The sequence below is a fragment of the Cladophialophora bantiana genome, assembly GCF_000835475.1.
Source record: "Cladophialophora bantiana CBS 173.52 unplaced genomic scaffold supercont1.1, whole genome shotgun sequence".
NCBI lineage: Eukaryota > Fungi > Ascomycota > Eurotiomycetes > Chaetothyriales > Herpotrichiellaceae > Cladophialophora > Cladophialophora bantiana.
Window position 1 is genome coordinate 2,662,615 of NW_015971575.1, and position 19,124 is coordinate 2,681,738.

A 19,124-nucleotide genomic window follows, 5' to 3' on the forward strand; every position below is an offset into this window, starting at 1 on the left:
GCCCGGGATACCAGTCTAACCACCTCATTGACACGCACACCCAGCCTAGACCATTGTCACAATGGGCTCTCTCGGTCGTGACGAGGTTGAGGTAAGCTACCGTCGTTGCAGGTCCCCGGCGCCTCTGACCGGCGCTCGCAGTACGTCCACTACCATGCTGGCGGCAAGCGGGGCTCGCGCCCTGTCCTTCGAGGAGCGGCGGCGAAGAAGACGTTCGAGTCCATTCCTGTGATCGACATCTCGGGCATCTTCTCCTCCTCTCTCGAGGACCGCAAGAAGGTCGCGAGCGAGGTGGGCCAGGCGTGTCGTGAGGTCGGCTTCTTCTACGCCGAGAACCACAACATTCCGGACGAGGTCATCGACCAGACATTCGCCGCCGTCAAGAAATTCTTTGACCTCTCGCACGAGGAGAAGATGGAAGTGCACATCCACAAATCCAAGGCGCTCCGAGGGTACGAGCCGCTGTTCGAGACTAAGATGGAGGGCGCTGGCAAGGGAGGTTCGTCCATCGTCTCGCCCACCGTGTGCACAATCAGGCTAACCACGACGCCACGACGGTAGACATGAAGGAAGCGTTCACCATGGGTGATGACGCCACGGAGCCAGAGTCGCAGGCGCCCAGCGGCGTTAAGTCGACGGCGATTGCGCGCAGCAACTGCTGGCCCTCAGCGTACCCTGAGTTCCGTCCCGTCATGTACCGATACTTCCACGCGGTCATGTCCCTCTCCAAGAAGCTGATGCAGATCTTCGCCTTGGCGCTCGATCTGCCCGAGAATTACTTTGACGAAGCCACGTCGTTTCCCATGGGTGGCGTGCGCATTCTGCACTATCCGCCCCAGCCCGTGCCTGGTGGCGCTGACATTGGCCTCGGGGCGCATACCGATTACGACTTCTTCACCCTCGTGCTCCAGGAGTCCGTCGAGGCATTGCAGGTCCTCAACGCCAACGGCATCTGGATCGACGCGCCGCCGCGCCCGCGCAGCTACGTAGTCAATATTGGCGACTTCCTTAGCCGCATCACCAACGACAAGTTCAAGTCGACGGTGCACCGCGTCGTCAACAAGAGCGGCAAAGAGCGATACTCGATGCCTTTTTTCTTCAGCCCCAACCGCGAGGCCACCCTCGCCACTGTGCCTACCTGCGTCGAGGAGGACAGCAAGTACGAGGAGGTCAACGCCGGCGAGTACTTCCGCGAGCGTCTCATCGCCGCCCGCTACCAGCATCCCGCCGCGAAAGAGGCCCGCGCTATGCAGGTCGCCGCTACGGCGTGAGGTTTCTCTTCTCTGAGCCTCGCCTATAGAGGATAAAATGTAGAGCAAAATGAACATTAGCTTCTGTTTACGACGTAAGCCAATCCAGGCCTGAAACTGTTCGTTGCTTAATTTGTTTGCCGTCTGAGCTTGATAGTAGTAGATCTCGACGCTTTCTGTCCGGACTGCGCGGAGTCCAGCATAGATGCTTTTGAGTACCTCGTAGGGATACCAATTGTTCCTGAGAAATCAGCCCAGTCCCAGGTCGACATGTCATTCTGAGGTCTGATCCAGAAGAGTCATGATAGTAGGGGTTGACAGTCGCAGGAGGATGATCTAGGGTTTTCGGATCCAGATATGCGTTCTGATGTGTGATGCGAGCGCCATGGGGCGGGATGTGGGCTAGCCGTGGTGACCTTGGATCAGGGGATGACGTTGGGGTCCTCTGCGCAGAATTGCTGCCAGACGAATGCAAGGGGATCGAAAGTAAATCACTGGCCGTCAAGCCAGCAGGATGTTCATGAACGGAAAGATCACAGCAACCGTTGACAATGAGCGGGCAAAGAGAACAAACTATATAGAGAGGGTGAGGCACGAAACGCGGGCACCTAAAAGCGGCGCGGCGCGGGAGTGTCTCCTTGAGCTGCCAAGCCAAGGCTGCGAGTGGTAAGGCTGAGTCTGGCATGCCTCTGTGATGATGACATCACTCTGACATCCTCAACATCCTGCACCATTGTGTCCCTGTTTACGGAGTATAAGACATGAGATCGTCACTCTATGCATAGGATCTAACATCATTCCAGTAAGTATTCCAGCCCTGCTCTGAATAGACCTGCCTGTCATCATATATCCCGGAGGTATAGTGTCCCCGTCCATGGTAAAATGGGACTCCCTTACTCCAAAGAGATTCACTCTGCCTTCGAGCAGGTCACGCCGCTGGTCGCCGCTGGATTCAAAGTGCTCCAAACGACCAAAGACATTGCAATTCTCCTGGCCGTGATCCAGGTCGTGACGGTTATCACATTACTCCTGATCCTGCTGGCGTTGATTGCGTTGCTGTTCACGGTTAATCCGGACCTGGTCAGAGAAAGAGAGCAACTGGTCACACCTGCCATGAAATGGCTTGCCAGTTGGGTCTTCAAGTACGGTAGACCTGCGAAAATCTTTCTTAAGATTACATTTGCTATTGGGGTTGTGGTTTTTGGATACGCTGTCTGGGAAGCCCTGGTGACGGGACACAATGAGCCTGAGTCAGATGAAGCCCAGCCCGAAGAGACGGAGGGAAAGGCAGATGATAAACAGGACAATGGCAAAGCAAAGGACGGGGGCAACGCCAATGGGAAGGACATGAAGGATTCGAAGAATGGAAAGGATGGGACCAAAAAGAAGTAGTTGACAGTCACGCAGTGTACAAGACTGTTGAAACCAGTGAGTTACACGGTTCCTTGCGCCTTTTCTCTTGGATGATTGACTCTAATAACATCTCGAGGAAGAATCCGTCTCAAACACCAGTAGGTTGCTCAAGCTCTTTTGCGTTGGAGTTACTCCGTACATCGTCCTGCAGGAATACGCGTGCAACGATCGAGGAGATTTTTTTTCAAAAGACCAAGTGCTTTCCCACCTTCCCGATCTAGAGCCCCCGAGGAGCAAGCTGGTGTCGGATATCCACGGCCTTCGATTTACCGCCCCATGCCTCTCTTCCTTTTCTTGAGGTAACAGTTTCATAACAAGAAAGCCCCCGGAAATATTCAGTCACTTAATTCATTGCTTTCTTCTCCATTCCGCTCTGCTTCCCGGACAATAATCGTTAAAAGGGCGCAATCATTGCCACGAAATTTTCAAGGGGCCTCCGTTGTTGATGGAAGGGCGTACTACTCCGTACTTAGCCACCTAATTTAGTGTGGCCCAGAAAAAGAAAAAGAAGCATCCTCAGGGCTGATGAAGTCTCCTTCACCCCGCCTTCCGGGCTGAGCGGCCCTTACAATGATTTGACTTCTGAGTGGGCCAAGGCACTGTACAGCGCAGGGCGTAGGGCACAGACGCCTCAGGAAATGGCTTATCTCCCCCTGCACTCCAAGGTACCTTTGATTTTCAAGAAAGGAATACAATAGATATATTATCTGCGCTAGAGCGGCCCTCTCTGTCGATGAATTGAATGCATTTGATTTAGTTGGTGTTTTGAAGGCGTCTCATAGCTCCTATTCAGCAAATACACCACATATACAGAGCTGCCCAAGCAAGGAGACAATGCTTGTTCACCATCAACACCCACTTCCTCACCCACCGTCATCAGCTCCGCCTGCGCCGGCTGAATATCTAGAATATCCTTACAATGCACATATTTCTTCACCTACAGCTGTTCAGTTACGATCCAAACCGATAAACATTGACGCTTTGGCACTGAGAACAAAGCCATCATTTACTATCCGTGAGGCTACAATCGCGGATGCCCCAGCAATTGCGCGCCTAGGCTCAACAGTCTTCTCCTCGACCTTTGGTTTCAGTATTCCAACGAACGATCTGAATGCGTACCTGGCCGAGGCATATAGTGTTGAGGCTATTGAAGAGGACATCCGGTGTGCGACAAAGCATATTCTCGTTGCTTCTTCTCAGAGATCCTCGGTCCCCAACGGTTCGACAGCCAACGCCAACGAAGCGAATGGCGAGGAGGAAATAATCGGCTTTGCGCAACTCACAGAAGGCACCTCAGAGCCCTGCATCTCGGACATCCCATTCATCGCCGAACTGCAGCGCTTGTACGTCTCCACGGCATTCCATGGCTACGGAATCGGAAAGCTTCTGGCGAGCCAAATTGAACACGAAGCCCGGCGTCTGGGTTACAGAGCACTGTGGCTGGGCGTCTGGGAGGGCAACTTTCGCGCCCAAAAGGTGTATGAGGGATTGGGATTTGTCAAGGTCGGGGACCATGAGTTCAAGATGGGCAAGTGTATTCAGATGGATTGGATCATGTCCAAGGAGTTGTGAATCGTTCTTCTAGGATTGGTGCCTTTGGGCGGCTTCCGGCAAATTGAATGAGCGAGCCCGGAGCGAGATAGAAAACTCGCTGTCATTTGGCGTCATTACAAATATATGGCTTGGCGTTACTCGCCGTCTCTTTTCTGTTGTTGTTCATCTTGTTTTAATTCCCCTTCTTTAACTGAGGGGCACCATGAACACAACACGAAGGTAAAGGGGCACATCGTCGACAACCATAGCAGAAGGTAAGTTGATACTCCGCATTGGCTAGGGACCGATGACCCGGTTTGGTAGGTGGCTCCTCCACGTTCTTTCGGCATTCTTCAGCCGACAGACGGCGATTTCTCCTCCTTTTAAGACAGCCGCGGCGATATGTGGGTCAAGGTGACAATATGTCGCCAGATGGAACACATACTCGCACGCGATGAAGAGGTTGTGTCCTTGAAAGTCGCATGTCTCTCTGTCTCTCCTCCTTCGCCCCTTCAGAGACTCATGGGTTGCTGAGCTCTACACGAACAAGATGCATATCCAGGACCGATCTGACTTCGTACCACCGCACAACGGCAGGAATGTTTTGCCCAACTGTCCCTTCTTCAATCAGATGCTGCGGCTGGCTCATGATGCGCCCGCGAGACCCATCGTCGCCGACGTCAACCTCGACGTAGAGAAATCCCGAATCCAGTTGCTGACTGATGTCCTGGAGATGCGGAATGACCTTCTTGAACGCCTGGATGAGACTATAGCAAAGGACCTCCTGGGCCGTGGTGATGGTGGAGCACGCGTCTTTGTCGCGGTCCTGGCTCCAGGAGGCTACGAGTTCACCGTAGCAGTTCTCGGCCTCCTCGCCCTGGGAGCTGTCGTGGTTCCCATCAGTAAGCAATGTCAAAGCTCCCCGCCCGCCCCCCTTTTGCAAACCACAAGATGTGGGAAAATAAAAACTAAGCCATTTTCAATACATGTCAGGCCCGCAGGCTCCTGTGGAGGAGGCGTCTTATTTTATAGAAAAAGCCCAGTGCGTAGCGGTGCTGACGGCCGGAAACTGCGACCAGCTCGGGACCGTCTTGGAAAACGCCGTCAGAAGGCTGCGTAACAAGTCCGACTTTTGCAGGATCCTCATTGCGCCCTTGCTCAAGAGTTGGAGCTATCGACCCCAGGACATAGTGATCTCGTCGGACAGATACCCGGACGACAATGCGCCGGGTTTCGTCATTTTTACATCCGGAACCACAGGCAGGCCGAAGGGCGCACTGCATCGACGGGCCATGATCCACGAAGTCGCGCGCTCAGTTGCAGACCACTACAAGGTCGCAGAAGAAGACCGCATCCTACACCTCCTCCCCGTGCACCATGCCACCGGTGCTTATCTCTCCTTCTTCCCCTTCCTGATTCGCGGCGCTTGTATTGAGTTCCGTAGCGGGCCGTTCAGCGCCGAGTGGACGTGGGAGAGGTGGAAACGGGGAGGGGTCACCTTCTTCACGGGTGTCCCTACCATGTATGTGCGGATGATGCGCCATTTCCAGCAGCAGCAACAATCCTCATCCTCACCCTCTGCGAACATCGAGTCCGTTACGACAGCAGCGGCGGCCACGCGGATCCGCGGCATGCTCTGCGGCACGTCCGCTCTACCCCGGCCCGTGGAGGAGTTCTGGGAAACCCTCAGGGGAGGCAAACGCATCCTGACACGCTACGGGAGCACGGAGTCTGGGGCGGTTTTCAAAATGGCCCTTGACCCCGGTGACACCCCTTCTGGCTCTGTCGGGGTCTGTTCTCCTGGAGTGGAAGTCCGTTTCGCAGACGGGAGCGATGAAGGCGAACTGTTGGTCAAGAGCCCAAGTATGTTTATGGGGTACGTATCTGTGGTTGCGACAAGCACCAGCACCAGCACCGGCACCATCAATATCATCCACTATCCTTTTTCCGCCAGTAGCGCTGCATCGAAGTGTTCGTGTCCTTGTCCGTTTCTGTTTTCATGTCCGTTGTCTCTAAGTTCGCAATTTCTCACAACAGGTATCTCTCCGACGAGCAGGCCACGCGAGCCGCGCACGACGCTAATGGCTTCTACAAAACGGGGGACATCGCACGGCGCGAAGGGGCGTACTACTTCATCCTGGGCCGCGCGTCCGTGGATATCCTCAAGTCGGGCGGCTACAAGATCTCGGCGCTCGATGTGGAGCGCGAGTGCCTGGGCCTGCCGTACATCAATGAGGTGATGGTCGTGGGCGTCGACGACGCGGAATGGGGCCAGCGCGTCGCCGCGGCCGTGAGCCTGCGCGCCGACCAGACGACGTACGCGTACTCGTTCCGCGGCGGCAGCGATGACGGGTCCAGAGGAGGACGGCAACTCACGCTCGAGCAGCTTAGAAAGGATCTCGCCGATAAGCTGGCCAGGTACAAGCTCCCCACGCTCCTGCGAGTCATCGATGGCGAGCTGCCGAAGACGGCGACGGGGAAAGTGTCCAAGAAAGCCACAGGTCCTTTACTCTTCCCTGAGAACTACGCGCAGATTCCCGACGTCCAGATATGGTCTGCTAGTGCTCCCGCTCTCAAGAAGGATGCGGCGAGAAAGGCAAAGCTTTGAGCCCTGTCTGGGGGTTTTTGTTGTGAAGAAAGCAGGCAGAGAAAAGACCAGATACCAGTTTAGAATAGACAGACCGGATCAGACTGTCACAATATAAACGTCTCTCGGGCTGTGTCAAAGGGATGGGGATGCTTCTTGAAAAGAACAGCATCCTAGAGCATTTGGCTCAGGACATGGCTATGCAGGCAAGACAAGACAGGAAGACACGGACACATGGGACACATGGAGCCAAGAAGACACAGCTAAAAGACGCACGCAGAGCTTGAAGGCACATGAAATCCCTATTTTCGACACCTCCCACTACTACCACAACCTAGGATAATACAGAGATGGGTAATTTTCCTTTGGCGGTGGCTCTAGTATCTACTGTAAAGCCTTATATAGTCATCCAGTTCATCCGTATTCTCTCAATCTCCCCCACCTCTCCATCTCACAATCGGGGCCATTGATCCGTACCATACCATGCCATGACATCCATAGCAACACTCAACAAGACTGACACTTTCAGACCCGCGACCCCCTCGGTCTTGAAAGCATTACATTGTTCCGACGCGCCGCATGCATGGTAAATAAGTAAGAGTTGCCCAGGGCCACAATGGAGTATTATTGTTGGTCATTGTAGACCCGAAATATGGCCCATGCTTCCGACCCCCACGATCGATCTCTCTGTTCGGCATGTAGAATCTAGATCGACTTGGGCTGCTCAACGTGCTGGACCTCGGCCGCCCCGGCCTCGACGCCCTTGGTGGCAAACATTTCCATTTCCTCCTGCTCGTTGAGCCGATGGATGAACTCGTGCGCAGCGTCCGTGACCATGCTCCTTTCGGCGTCTTCGATGGCCTGGACGGGAAAATAATGAAAAACATCAGCGGGAACAAAACTAAACTGGATGCATCGCGAGGGAAGGGGACAAAAACTTCCATACCTGGAGCGGCATGGCGTGGCCCGTCTTTTTCTTCCGAATGTTGGCTTCCCGTAGCAGCCAGAGCGGCAGGGTAAGGTATGAGATAATACACACAACCAACAGCGCCAGCGTGCCGGCGAACCCTGCTAGGTAACGGGGGGCATCTTGATTGGGGTACATCTGTAGATAGTTGGTCAGCTTTGCAGAGTCAAAGGTTTGGAGGATAGAACAGACTTGAGGGGCGATAATGCTCGCTATCGTCAGCGACGCAACTGCAGCGGCTACACCGACAGCTTGCTCGGCAGCGCCATAGAGAGTTGAAGAGCGGTAGCTCAGGACTATCGGTTGCGAGATCAGTACCATTTGCCCCAGATAGGCCATTCCGTACAGGGCGGTTGTCTCGATCGCAGTTCCCCGGGCTTCCGGGTGCGTCGAGGTATAGGTCCAAACCGCATAGCACGGCACGGATGCAACGACAGGGAGAAGGTAATGCCACATGCGCTCTCGAGTCCAGTCGGAATGCGTACTCCAGATCCAATACAAGGGAATGATACTCAGATTGCAGGCCGCGGTATAAAGGTTGGACTTTGTCGTCGAATAGCCAAGGAAGACCTTTAGAATGGTAGGTAGGTAGGTGGCTTGAGCAACGGCGACCATGCACAGAGATACGTAGGAGATGAAGAAGACGTAGGTCGAAGGCCGCTTGAAGATGCGCCGGAACGCAGGCCAACTCCAACTGACATCGGTCTTTCTTGCGGATCCTCTGCCAAACCTGTTGATTGCGATGTACCGCTCTCTCTCCGACAGCGCCGTGGATGTTTCTGGGAAGGTCAACAGGAGAAGAAGCAGGACGGGCGCCATGGCGATGGGCAAGGCTCCTTCAATGATAAAGACCCATTGCCAGGAATCGAGTCCATCCCGACCATTCAGGTGTCCAATGCCTGCGGCTATGAATGCCGACACGGCTGATGCCAGGGCGTTGGCGCTGTGAAAGACGCCAATGCGGAACGCTCTCTCAGAGGGTTTGTACCACATGGAGAAATACATGACACACGCTGGAACCACTCCGGATTCAGGGATGCCGAGAAAGAAGCGCGCGGCCAGAAGTCCTGCTCGGTTCTTGCAGGCGGCCATGGACATGACGATGACGCCCCAGAGAACCATGACAACGGGGAAGAAGTACTTGGCCGAAAACTTTTTCATCATGATGTTCGAAGGCAAGAGGCCCGCCGTGACAGCAAAGTAGGTGATGGAAACGGCCCAGCTGAAGTCGGAGCCTTCCATCCCTAGGGCTCCCTCGATGGAGGAACTGGTCCCCAGACCCAAGATCTTCACATTTCCGAGATTGGCTCGATCCATATAGGCCAGAAAGTAGATGATACACGCCGGGAACAGAACACGAAAGTCGAGTTTGCGGACCAGTTTTATTTCTTCTTCGGGGCTCCAGTCCGGGGTAAAGACGTTGGCGTTCTGGATGCGGTCCTCGCTAGTGTCGTGTTTGCCATCCTTTTTCTGGGGAATCAAGGCGCCTCGCAACGTCCAGCCACCGATGTAGACGCCTTCCCTCTCTAGCGAGGCTTGATACGCCGTGAATGCTTTTGCCATTGTCAACGACTTACCCCAAACGACCTGGGTGTGCCGGGGGAAGGCTTGACCAGGCAGCCTGGCTGCCGCTTATATAGACGAGCCTCCATTCAGAAAGTCCCGCGGCGATTCGACTTAGTTGGTGTTTGCCGAGGGACAGATGTGTTATCATGGTCTACGCCGACATACGCCGGGAGCAGACGTGGGAGAATCGTGCGGGGAGGAATTGATGTTGGAGAATCGAGATCGAGACATCAGGATCGAGGATACAAGCTAGGGAAGTAATGAGGAGTATATGTACGGAGTATAGCTTCTTCGCAGACAAGCCTGTTGAACTAAGCCTCGAGTGAACTTGGCTTATGTGCCTAGGAATGCTTGGCTCTTGAACTTTCTTACGGTCAAGGCTTCATCCGTTACTACGGTTAAGTACACCTATTCCTTGTGAACGGAAAATATCAACCTAGAGGCTGAGCAGAAGCTGCGTTCATCTGAAGTTCAACGGAGCCTCGTCTTAACTGAGTCTCAGCCAGGATCCCTAAGAAGAGCACTGAGGTATAAAGGAAGAGCATCGGGACCCACAACATGACCCCCTTGGTTCCCAGTCTTGGGTGTTTTCAACAAGCCGGTAACACCAGGCCCAATTTCGTGGCTTCATGCTCGGTTATTGTTGCCATGAGTGCCCTCAAGGTTTCTCTTTCGGCCATAGTGCTGCCTGGAGAAAGGCACCACCCAATCAACCAGGCTATGGGCCGATGTTGCTTAATCTCGGCACAGGAATACCAAAATGCAAGAAATTGCTGCGGTTGGTTCGCTGGTTGGGGCTGTGCTGGGTGAGCGTTTGGCACGATTCTGCCTCGTGTTATTTCTTTCCCCTCAGGCGACCCCAATTGCGACACCCACTTCTGAGTCTATTCCCTAATGACTATTCGCTAGATGTGGACCCCAGTGATTCCATTCTGCGGTTGCAGCAGCAATAACAATGGAACTCCAGCGAGATAAGGATCTCTTTAAAGGCGCAGGTGCGGATCAATGGATTCGTAGTAAGCGCGGGGCTGTTTTACAAGGACTGTCGACTAGTCCTTTACAAAATCAGCCTTACATAGCCTTGCCACGAGCCCCTTTGATTCACCGTGTTTTAGACTGCAATATTGATGCAACTTTGCAGGGAGCAATTCAATTATCTTCGAAACAGCATTGATTAAGTATCGATCAGGATTAGACACTGATAGTGCTAACGTCGGTAACCTGACTTGAAAGACATCAATTTCCCAGAACTAAAACAGTGGCATTTCAGCTCTCACCAATAGAACTCACATTAATCTAATCCAAACGAGCAGCAATGCTCTAGTCATGACCTGTTGAACCACTGGATTGACCTTTGAAAGCTCGATTAGTGTCATCTACCTTCGAGGCTTAGGGTGGAATACTTACAACTGGAAAAGGACTTGATCATCCTCTTTTGGATGTTCCCCTGTAATGTGGTTTCGGGGGTGCTGCTCAACTTTGCAGAGCCTATGTTTCCCTGGACAATCCTGTGAAAAGCGCTTGTACGCAATCGGCAATGGAATCGACTGTTGGGCATCCAAAGCCACTGGTATTCGGTCCCCAGATCGTAACGGGTACCTCTCAGCTCCGTTTTCATTGCTCAGTTCTGAGATCTTCGGCGTCTCCAGTTCTTCTGTGGATGTTGTTTCAGTCCAGCTAGAGGAGGTAGTTGATACACTTTCCCCCGTTTGCGGAATACCTCGACGCTTTCCGAGCTGCTGGTAGTCGGCAGTGTCAGTATTCGGTTCGAGAAGAAATGACCCTAACAACTGATTTATTGAAATAAGATTTTTCTCGTCCGGCAGGTTGGGAGGTGTGTAGGATCGAAAAACGTCGTAACAAGAATGCTTGGATCCCAAAAGGAAGAACCCTATCCTTGTCGCCTCGGCACTGGTTCTGCGTTCAGGATCTTAAAGCAGTAAGTCGTTGATAAGCCCAACCACATGTTTCAGCTTCTTTTTGCTTATTACCGACGATCGGTACCTGCGGCAGTTGTCCAATCAGCGATATATTTCTGGCAAGATGTCGAAGTATGCCTTTTCGTCACTCTGAATACACATCTCGATCAAGTCCTCTCTTGACCTTTGCAAAATCACAGAGAGCATTTCTAGAAAGACACATCCGAGCTCTGCGACTTCAGGCGCCGCATACATGCGAGTCATTGCAGTCGGCCCCTCCGTCCTTGAGGTGTCTCAGAGCGCAATATCTCTTGGAAGCCCAAAATCGGTGTAGAGGACATTTGACCCCTTTACCAAGATGTTTCTCGGCTTAATATCTTTGTGGCGAATTCCTTTCCTGTGAAGGTATGCAAGTCCACCTGCGAGACAGCCAAACCAACTCATCAATATCTCCTTCTTCTCTCTTCATGGGGTACGTCTCATTCTCTTCCCATGAATCTCTCCAGATCGCAGTCCGCAACTGGGTCATAAAGCAAAGACACAATATTTCAAGATGAATAAGTGGCAACAAATCTGACCGTATGGATGTGATGGAGCTTTTTCATGATTTCAAGTTCACTCAGGATGTCGCACCACATCCCCGGCCCCGATTGAACGACCCGCAACTCCTTCTGAGCATCAATTTCCTTCGTTTGATGATGTTCGACTTCGTGGACTGACGCAAAGCCTCCTTGGCCGTGGACTCGCCGAAACCGATATGGGATATCGACTTCCCCTTGATATGCGACATGTTTGATGACGAGGATGTCCGATGCGTGAAGCTTCGTCGGGCCCTGGCTCAATGGAGTCTAGGATTCGGCGCCTTGCGTTTCCATTTGCTTCAATTCTGGATTCATTGTATCGGACGGAGGTCTTCACAAGAGTCGCTGCAACTTCTCATATCTTGTCATAGCTAACGCAGGTGGCACATTAGGCAGCAAACATCTCTGGAATACTGTCGTTGGATCATGCAGGAACGTGGTTTCTAGCTGAACTACTATTATTCGTGTCTTCTTATTTGGGTTTCAAGGCCGGCAGATTTCTCAGTCACAACCCAACTAAATCATCGCCAGACATGGACCCATACTCAGCAGCAACGGGAACTCTGAACCTGTTTCGAGATGTTTACCGTGTCACGAAATTCATCAGTCAAACTGTGCGAGAGATCAAGTCCAAGGACGAAGATTGGAAGGCTTTACAAAACAAGTTCGAGCATGAAGTCACCGCCCGCGGATATTTCGGTCCGATGTTTCTCGAGAAAGACAACACGTTGGATAATTTGGTCACCTCTGTAGACTGTCAGCCATGGGTAGAAGATGTGGGAAGGGTTTTGGAGCGCCAGCTAGGGCTTCTGACTCAATACCAGAAGCTTGCAAATGCTTATGATATAAATTCTCAAAGACCTCCGTCGGTCGCCGCCGGTCTATCGGAACGAAGTCCATCCAGCTTCCGCGTCATCAAAAATGTGCCGTGGGACACTAGAAAATGAAAGAACATGTTGCAAAGTAGATGTTCTTGTTGAGTACAAGACTCGCTCGGCAATTGTTTTTGCAGCGGAAGACCCTCCCTTGTCGTCAGTACTTGGCTCACTGAATCCATATCCATCAAACCCCAGCGATATAAACGAGTTGGCAATGCTATTGGCTTCAGCCGGCAATCCAGATTTCCACACTCTCCCCTTTAAGGAGGATCTTCATCAACACTCAGATCAGTGACAGGCTTTTATCTTCGACTACCCAGAGGAGAACTGCGACAAAAGCGATGTCATAAATCTCCTCTCGCTGCTCGAAGGCGTGAAAACGACCTACCGGCACCTGTCGCTTAACTTGCGATTTCGCATTGCTAGCACAATTACAAAAACAGTTGCCTCATTTCATGCTGACGGCTGGATTCACAAATCCATTCATTTGCGATCTGTGGTCATTTTTAGGTCCTCGGATCCGGCCCCTGATTTCGAGAAGCTCTACCTGGTGAACTTTGCACATGCCCGCCTAGAGATGGTGGAAACAAATCGTCTTCAATTCGAAGTTGAAGGAGACATCTACCGGCATCCGAAAAAGCAAGGGTTGCTCTCCGCTAATTCCACTCGCATCCATGATGCCTACGCCCTTGGTATCTTGTTACTTGAGATTGGACAGTGGAAGGCGGCCAGTCGTGTATCCACCGATCGCTTTGGGGCTGAACCAACAGCTGCAACGTTAGTCAAAGCCCAAGAGGCATTCGTGTCTGCTGCTGGCCAGTATTTGCCTCACGCAACGGGCGACGAATACTCACAAGCCGCCAGAATATGTCTGTCTGATGAGCTAGCGTCGGTGCAAAAGCGGACCAACTTCAGCCTCATATTTTTGGAATGAGTCGTAAAAAGGTTGAATATTGAAAGCCTGAGGAGACACTTCAAGCCCTTGATTCACTGACTTGCGTCGACATTCTGGATTAGGCTGAGCAATTACGAGCATCATCTTTTTGCTCTATGGTTGTGGTCATATCACCGTCCTGAGCTAGTATGTTAGCCTATTACACCCTAAATGCAAAGCCGGCTTTGTATTTTAAGCTTGCCCTTTCTGCGAGAATCACGGGTTATCGCCACTAATTGAATTGGTCTGTAAGTGCCGGCTTGGTGATTTTGGCCATCCTTCCTCTTTGAAGAATGCCGATCCCAAAAGGCTTGTGTCTGTAAGAAGCTATCGCCCCATGACCTCATTTCAGCTGAGGAGCGGTCCTGTTACAGTAGGCCCATCGTGGCTCACCCCAGCACAATACACTTCCGATGAGTGAGGATAGCAAAACTCTCCTAGGCAAAACAGGAGACACATCTCAACTCTCCCACCAGCGGGGGAAAATTAGAGCGCATCCCTTCAAGTGTCGTTAGGGAGTCGCTTAAGATCGCAAGCAGCCCTTGATGGTAAAGGGTCCCGAACCAGCTCTAGGGAACTCTCACAAGCTCCTGTGCGGAGTCAGTAAACGGAGCAGAGAGACGCTAAAGTTCATAAAGGTCCTGAACTGTATAAGGTGGATTAGCTCGTCCATGAGGCTTTGACAACGGCGGTTGAGACAAGGTTGGGGTCTACTGACTGAGTTGACAGGCATAATCTTTGCAAAATCTGGCTTGTTATTATCCTCTTGACAGTTGGCTACATTCCCGAGATCATATCCGGAGCCGAGGGCTTAGATCCTCTCAAAGAGAACAGGGGCACGCTGGTTTGTCCAACTGATTGAGATTCCGTTATTCCACTCACGCTGCTACAGCTCATCACGCCCCTTGACATACTCAGTCCTTCATAAGTCCATCTCATGCTTTCCCGACAAGCAATTTTGCTACATTGTTGCAACGGTCTAAGTTTTGTGACAGGTGTGATCCAACAGAGGGCATGATAGATTCCAACAGGGCTAGGGGACCTATCTAACTCTCTATTGTTCGGGAAATTACAGAGGCACGTGCGTAAAGGTCTTCATACTTCATATGTCTTGGCTACCTGCCAGCCAGAATTTCTGATGGCGTTTAACCAAAAAGACTAGTAATTCTAGCATTCTATGGCAGAATGCTGGGCCACTTAGCTATATGCTTATTTCGGTGCAGTGGTCAGACTATTAGTGAGGCCGTCGTAACACTAACAAGGCTGCCTTTTCTTCGCTCCACCTTCCTCGCCTAGGCCTAGAACGGCCGCGAAAAGGTCTAGTTCGAACTACTCCTTTCACCTAACTCCCTAGTTAGCCACGATGGTCTCCACACAGCTATGCTGCTTCTATTACCCGAGGTGAAAACGGTATTTCAACGTAAGACTGGCACCCCCCATTGATTCCCAAAGCACTTCTGCATCTCTCTGCCTTCCCAAATAATACACACGCGCTGAATGCGCGCAACCATCTCCAGAGGCACGTCTACTGCTCCTCCAACATCCACCAGCACGACTGCATTACACGAGGTCTCTATTCCGCGCTTCTTCAACCATGTCTTCTGGCTCTTCATTCCCTTGGCTGGGCGTCGAGAACCTTGAACGTCACCTTGCCGTTGTCGCTGGGTTGGCCGGCTTTTAGCAACATTGCGTTCCCAGAGACCTTGGCCATCTTGCCTCGAGTGCTTACCGCCTTCACCTTAGCTTTGACCCTGGAGTAGTATACAGACTGGTTGGAAAGGGGGCCACAAGCGCACCTATTAGGATCCAGCCATCGATGTTCCAACACATCAACAAACCACGGCACGCCTTGCCGGACAGGAACGATCTATCTCGTAACGACAACGAGTTGATTTTGCTCCATAGCCATACCTGCAGCCATGGCGTCTAGGCCAGCGATGGTCCTTCCTAGCAACTTTACTGTACTGACCGGGAGTTTGTCCAGGATGGAGGATGCGGACGGATCGTACGATTGGGCAGCGTCGGCGATTTGGTCGGCGATGACATTGATGTTGGCGGACTGGATATGAGTGGGCAGGAATGTCCGCTTAAGGTTGTCATCAGGAGGTTACAAAGTCCTTGCGAACAGTGACCGCATGTCTGGGAGAGATGCGGGGATTTGAATAGCTGTCAGGGTGCGGCTGAGACCTTGACGTTTGAACAGAAGACATCGAGACTGTGCCGTGTGCCGTCCTGCTGGAGCTAGATATGGTGTAGCCGCTGGTGGTGTTGGCAGTGTCCATCGCCAATTCAGCCCCAAATCTGGCACCATGGCTCCAGGCTCAGCTGAAACACGCCAAGTTCAAAGAGCTTCATTGGCGTTCTCACGGTGTTGTCATGTCGTGCTGCCAATAGACTTTCCTTGGAATACGAGGCACAGACCGGTCTCGATCTGGCATCAAGCGAGCCAAAAAGAGCCTCGATAACAACCAAGTGGCTATACATTTTTGACTTTCCTACTAGCGAGCACTATTCAGCCACTGGTGTGGTTGACGGACGTGCCATCATGATCTGCCGTACCGACCACACCTATTACGGCGACGCATTATTCATCTTGGCGCACTTTTCTGGATAAATTTTCGTTGAAGCTCCCTTTTTGCTCTTTTCTCCTTCTTCCATGGACTTCGGCCTGGCAGCTCACATTCGCAGCATCATCAAAACCTCTGTTGCTTATGAAGTGGTGTGTCTCAAATAAAAATGCACACGGAGTCCCAGATGGAATCTAATACCTGCCGTTAATCGCCCGGTTGTCGTTCTCTCGATGAATCTGCTCGGGTTTCATATTCAAGGTTACATTCTTTTCCTCTCTTTTCTGTTTCTCTCCGGCACGAACTATCTACCTATCTGCCTATCTGTTCATGTAACTAGGAAGAGAATGGCGGGTTGATTACTTGGCTGCTTGGTTGAGTGCTAGTGCTCGAATGGGAGCTATGGTTCTATTCTAGATGACACCTCTCTGCACCGTCCGTTCCACCTGGACCTTCAACTCTTTCTATCCACCCTTTCGCTATTAGTCTCCTATGGCCTGTGCTCCCCCTTGGCTTGTAGTCATGTGAGCTTTCCCTTTCACCAAGATACAGGGCTGCTGATTCATCTGTTTGTCGCTCATGGTCTATTTTTATTGCTTGGGGGTTTCCGCAATTATATGCTCGTAGCGGCCTGACTTGATCTCCTTTTTCGTTTCTTGGAGCCGACAATGTGTATTTGACATAGTACTTGTTCCTCAGGTGGGAGTTTCATCAGTGATATGCTACAGTAATGTTGGTGACCACATTTATGGATCTAAAGAGAACAAGGGCACATGTGAAAACCCCCACAGACATTCTCAAACCTGATGCGTGGCGGTCTTGATGTTGGTCCTCTAACCCGTAAGGATTCATGCACAGTTAGGGGTCATCGGCGCGGCTTTCATGTGATTTTTGGGTATGTTGTGTTTCTTTGCCTGTGTCCACAGCACAAAACGCCTCAGCACTATGCTTATTAAATGAGTACACGATGCTTGCCATCCGTTTTCCAAAAACGGTCATTCACAATTGTACGTCGTAGTCTCGTAGTCCTGTATTTCCCACAAAGCAGTGTCTTCCATCAGATGTCTCACTCCGGATACCGCCTCACAAAGTCTCGGAACCTTTCATCCGCCCCTTGCACGTCTCTTTCCATCTCCTCAAACAGCATGTCCAAAATCGCTCCACGCAGCGCCTGGCTCTGCTTCCGGCACTCCTCCGTGGATTCACTGCTCCTGAAAAGACACACCTCAATCACATGTTTGAGACACGGTTCTTTCTTCGGTACACGGGCACTCTCGAAGCGATTTTCAACCTCCCTTAGTCCTTGGAATGGTGATTTTCTCCTCAGCGCCTTGTAAGCCACCGTTGCCGCCGCATTCATGACGGTATCAGTCTTATTGTACGCCGACATGATATTTCCATCGAGACCGTGATTTTCCGCATATTGTTGTAGCTTATACATGCTCACGAAGAGGGGCCGGAAAACTTCAGATCGGATCGTGAGAGTGTCGAGCCTGAGAAATGCCGGGCATAGGAGAATCGTTGAGTTGATGGACGTCGATAGTGCTTTGCTGCCGACGTCGCTTACCTGCGCACCAGTGCCTTTCGTTAAAAAGGAGATATGCTTTATCTTCCTAGCCGTGCTAGCCCGAAGACCTTGGATGCCAGTGGGACGGAAGAAATCTGTAGGTTCTGCGGCGATGAAGTTGTTCTCACCGTAAAGCACGGATCTGGCTTCGCGATACACTTGACTATTCGTGTAGAGGATCCTCATATCCAGTCTTTTGTTTAGCTGGCGGAATGTCTCCTCGCTCCTTTTGCCCGGAAAGATGACTGCGGCTTTAGCCGCCACCAGAAAGTAGCGGTAAATAGTCATTCGAGCACTGAGCGGCCATTCAAGGAAATCAATTTGGGTTAGAGGTGGGCATTCAGAGAATTGAAAGGAGCGTATGTAGGGGTCCGAGGCACTGCTAGTGGCCAAAATTTGACGGAGATAGTCATTCATGAAACACAGTTCTGCAATGAAGCCCCGCGCGACGATTGTTGCAGTGTTGTTAGCGCAATTCAAGTATCGAATAGACGATGAATTTGGAGACGTCCGGCGTTGTAGCTCTGTCGCATTTCTGGTTGTCCTCCTTCTGAGAGGCGCAAAGTCTCGGTCTTGTATATCACTCTCCTTTCTCTTCCTTGAACCGCCGGCAACACACAAGCTCTTCCGTTTCTTTATCTTGCTTTTGGAGTCGTGGTATCCATGCTGAGGACAGATGGAGGAGGCGAGCTCGAATTTGGTCTGTTTGAGGCAAATGCACTTCTTGTCCGGGGCGTACTTGAGGCTTAAGAAAGCTATGTTGGAGGCATGGGATGTGGTGTCGATGTCCTTATCGTCGGGCGGCGCTAAGTGAGAGGAAGACGTGGAGGGCATGGTGCATGACAGTCAGTAATGCTAACTAAACAACGACGGTAATTTTGCGGAGAGAACCGTCGCGGCCCTAATGGAGCAAAATAGATGGGAAGGATGGTGGCAGAGAAAGTTGCAAGTTGTTCTGCCATTTCTGAGTCGGGGGTGCAACACATTGGACTGCACTGCTGCACTGTTGTCGCTAACGCAAAGGTCCTCAATGTGCTCCTCCCGGACAAAATTCAATAAAGGTTTGTGTCTCGGCACACCTACCAGTGAACAGACCATCTGCTGAATCGATGCTCATCTTGATTTTGCATTTCACCCATCGAGCCCAGTGCGTGGTTCTTCGGGATGGATAGCTTCAGTTGGCCTGGGTGAGGTTTGGCGGTGGCCTCCCTGAGATTCGTCTTCACTGACCGAGTGACCACCGCAAGTGTCACGGTGGTCGAAGAACATGGAGGACTATGCTTCGCGGCATCGCTTCATCGCTTCAACACCTACAGATGAATTGCCATTTAGCTGTCCAGGTTCCTGCACTTTGTCTCTTGC

The 19,124-nt window shown here is 51.7% G+C and overlaps 7 protein-coding genes across 7 annotated transcripts; 5 read left to right on the forward strand and 2 right to left on the reverse strand.

Annotated features, from left to right (window-relative positions):
- Positions 1–61: 61 nt before the first annotated feature.
- Positions 62–1,271, forward strand: Z519_00981 (uncharacterized protein; the record flags this gene model as incomplete). Its single annotated transcript, XM_016758738.1, has 3 exons — positions 62–91; positions 142–499; positions 562–1,271. The coding sequence occupies 3 exons, from the start codon at positions 62–64 to the stop codon at positions 1,269–1,271; spliced, it is 1,098 nt and encodes a 365-aa protein (XP_016625987.1).
- An 861-nt stretch (positions 1,272–2,132) lies between these two features.
- On the forward strand, positions 2,133–2,642 carry Z519_00982 (uncharacterized protein; the record flags this gene model as incomplete). Its single annotated transcript, XM_016758739.1, has 1 exon — positions 2,133–2,642. The coding sequence occupies one exon, from the start codon at positions 2,133–2,135 to the stop codon at positions 2,640–2,642; it is 510 nt and encodes a 169-aa protein (XP_016625988.1).
- An 855-nt stretch (positions 2,643–3,497) lies between these two features.
- On the forward strand, positions 3,498–4,235 carry Z519_00983 (uncharacterized protein; the record flags this gene model as incomplete). Its single annotated transcript, XM_016758740.1, has 1 exon — positions 3,498–4,235. One exon carries the CDS (start codon positions 3,498–3,500, stop codon positions 4,233–4,235), a length of 738 nt encoding a protein of 245 aa, XP_016625989.1.
- A 511-nt stretch (positions 4,236–4,746) lies between these two features.
- Z519_00984 (uncharacterized protein) lies at positions 4,747–6,804 on the forward strand (the record flags this gene model as incomplete). The annotated part of the gene is made up of 3 exons (XM_016758741.1): positions 4,747–5,098; positions 5,190–6,072; positions 6,234–6,804. The coding sequence occupies 3 exons, from the start codon at positions 4,747–4,749 to the stop codon at positions 6,802–6,804; spliced, it is 1,806 nt and encodes a 601-aa protein (XP_016625990.1).
- Positions 6,805–7,488: 684 nt separating this feature from the next.
- Positions 7,489–9,313, reverse strand: Z519_00985 (uncharacterized protein; the record flags this gene model as incomplete). Its single annotated transcript, XM_016758742.1, has 3 exons — positions 7,489–7,644; positions 7,730–7,888; positions 7,943–9,313. 3 exons carry the CDS (start codon positions 9,311–9,313, stop codon positions 7,489–7,491), a joined length of 1,686 nt encoding a protein of 561 aa, XP_016625991.1.
- A 3,036-nt stretch (positions 9,314–12,349) lies between these two features.
- Z519_00986 (uncharacterized protein) lies at positions 12,350–13,628 on the forward strand (the record flags this gene model as incomplete). Its single annotated transcript, XM_016758743.1, has 2 exons — positions 12,350–12,739; positions 12,993–13,628. The coding sequence occupies 2 exons, from the start codon at positions 12,350–12,352 to the stop codon at positions 13,626–13,628; spliced, it is 1,026 nt and encodes a 341-aa protein (XP_016625992.1).
- A 3,633-nt stretch (positions 13,629–17,261) lies between these two features.
- Z519_00987 (uncharacterized protein) lies at positions 17,262–18,596 on the reverse strand (the record flags this gene model as incomplete). Its single annotated transcript, XM_016758744.1, has 1 exon — positions 17,262–18,596. One exon carries the CDS (start codon positions 18,594–18,596, stop codon positions 17,262–17,264), a length of 1,335 nt encoding a protein of 444 aa, XP_016625993.1.
- Positions 18,597–19,124: the final 528 nt, after the last annotated feature.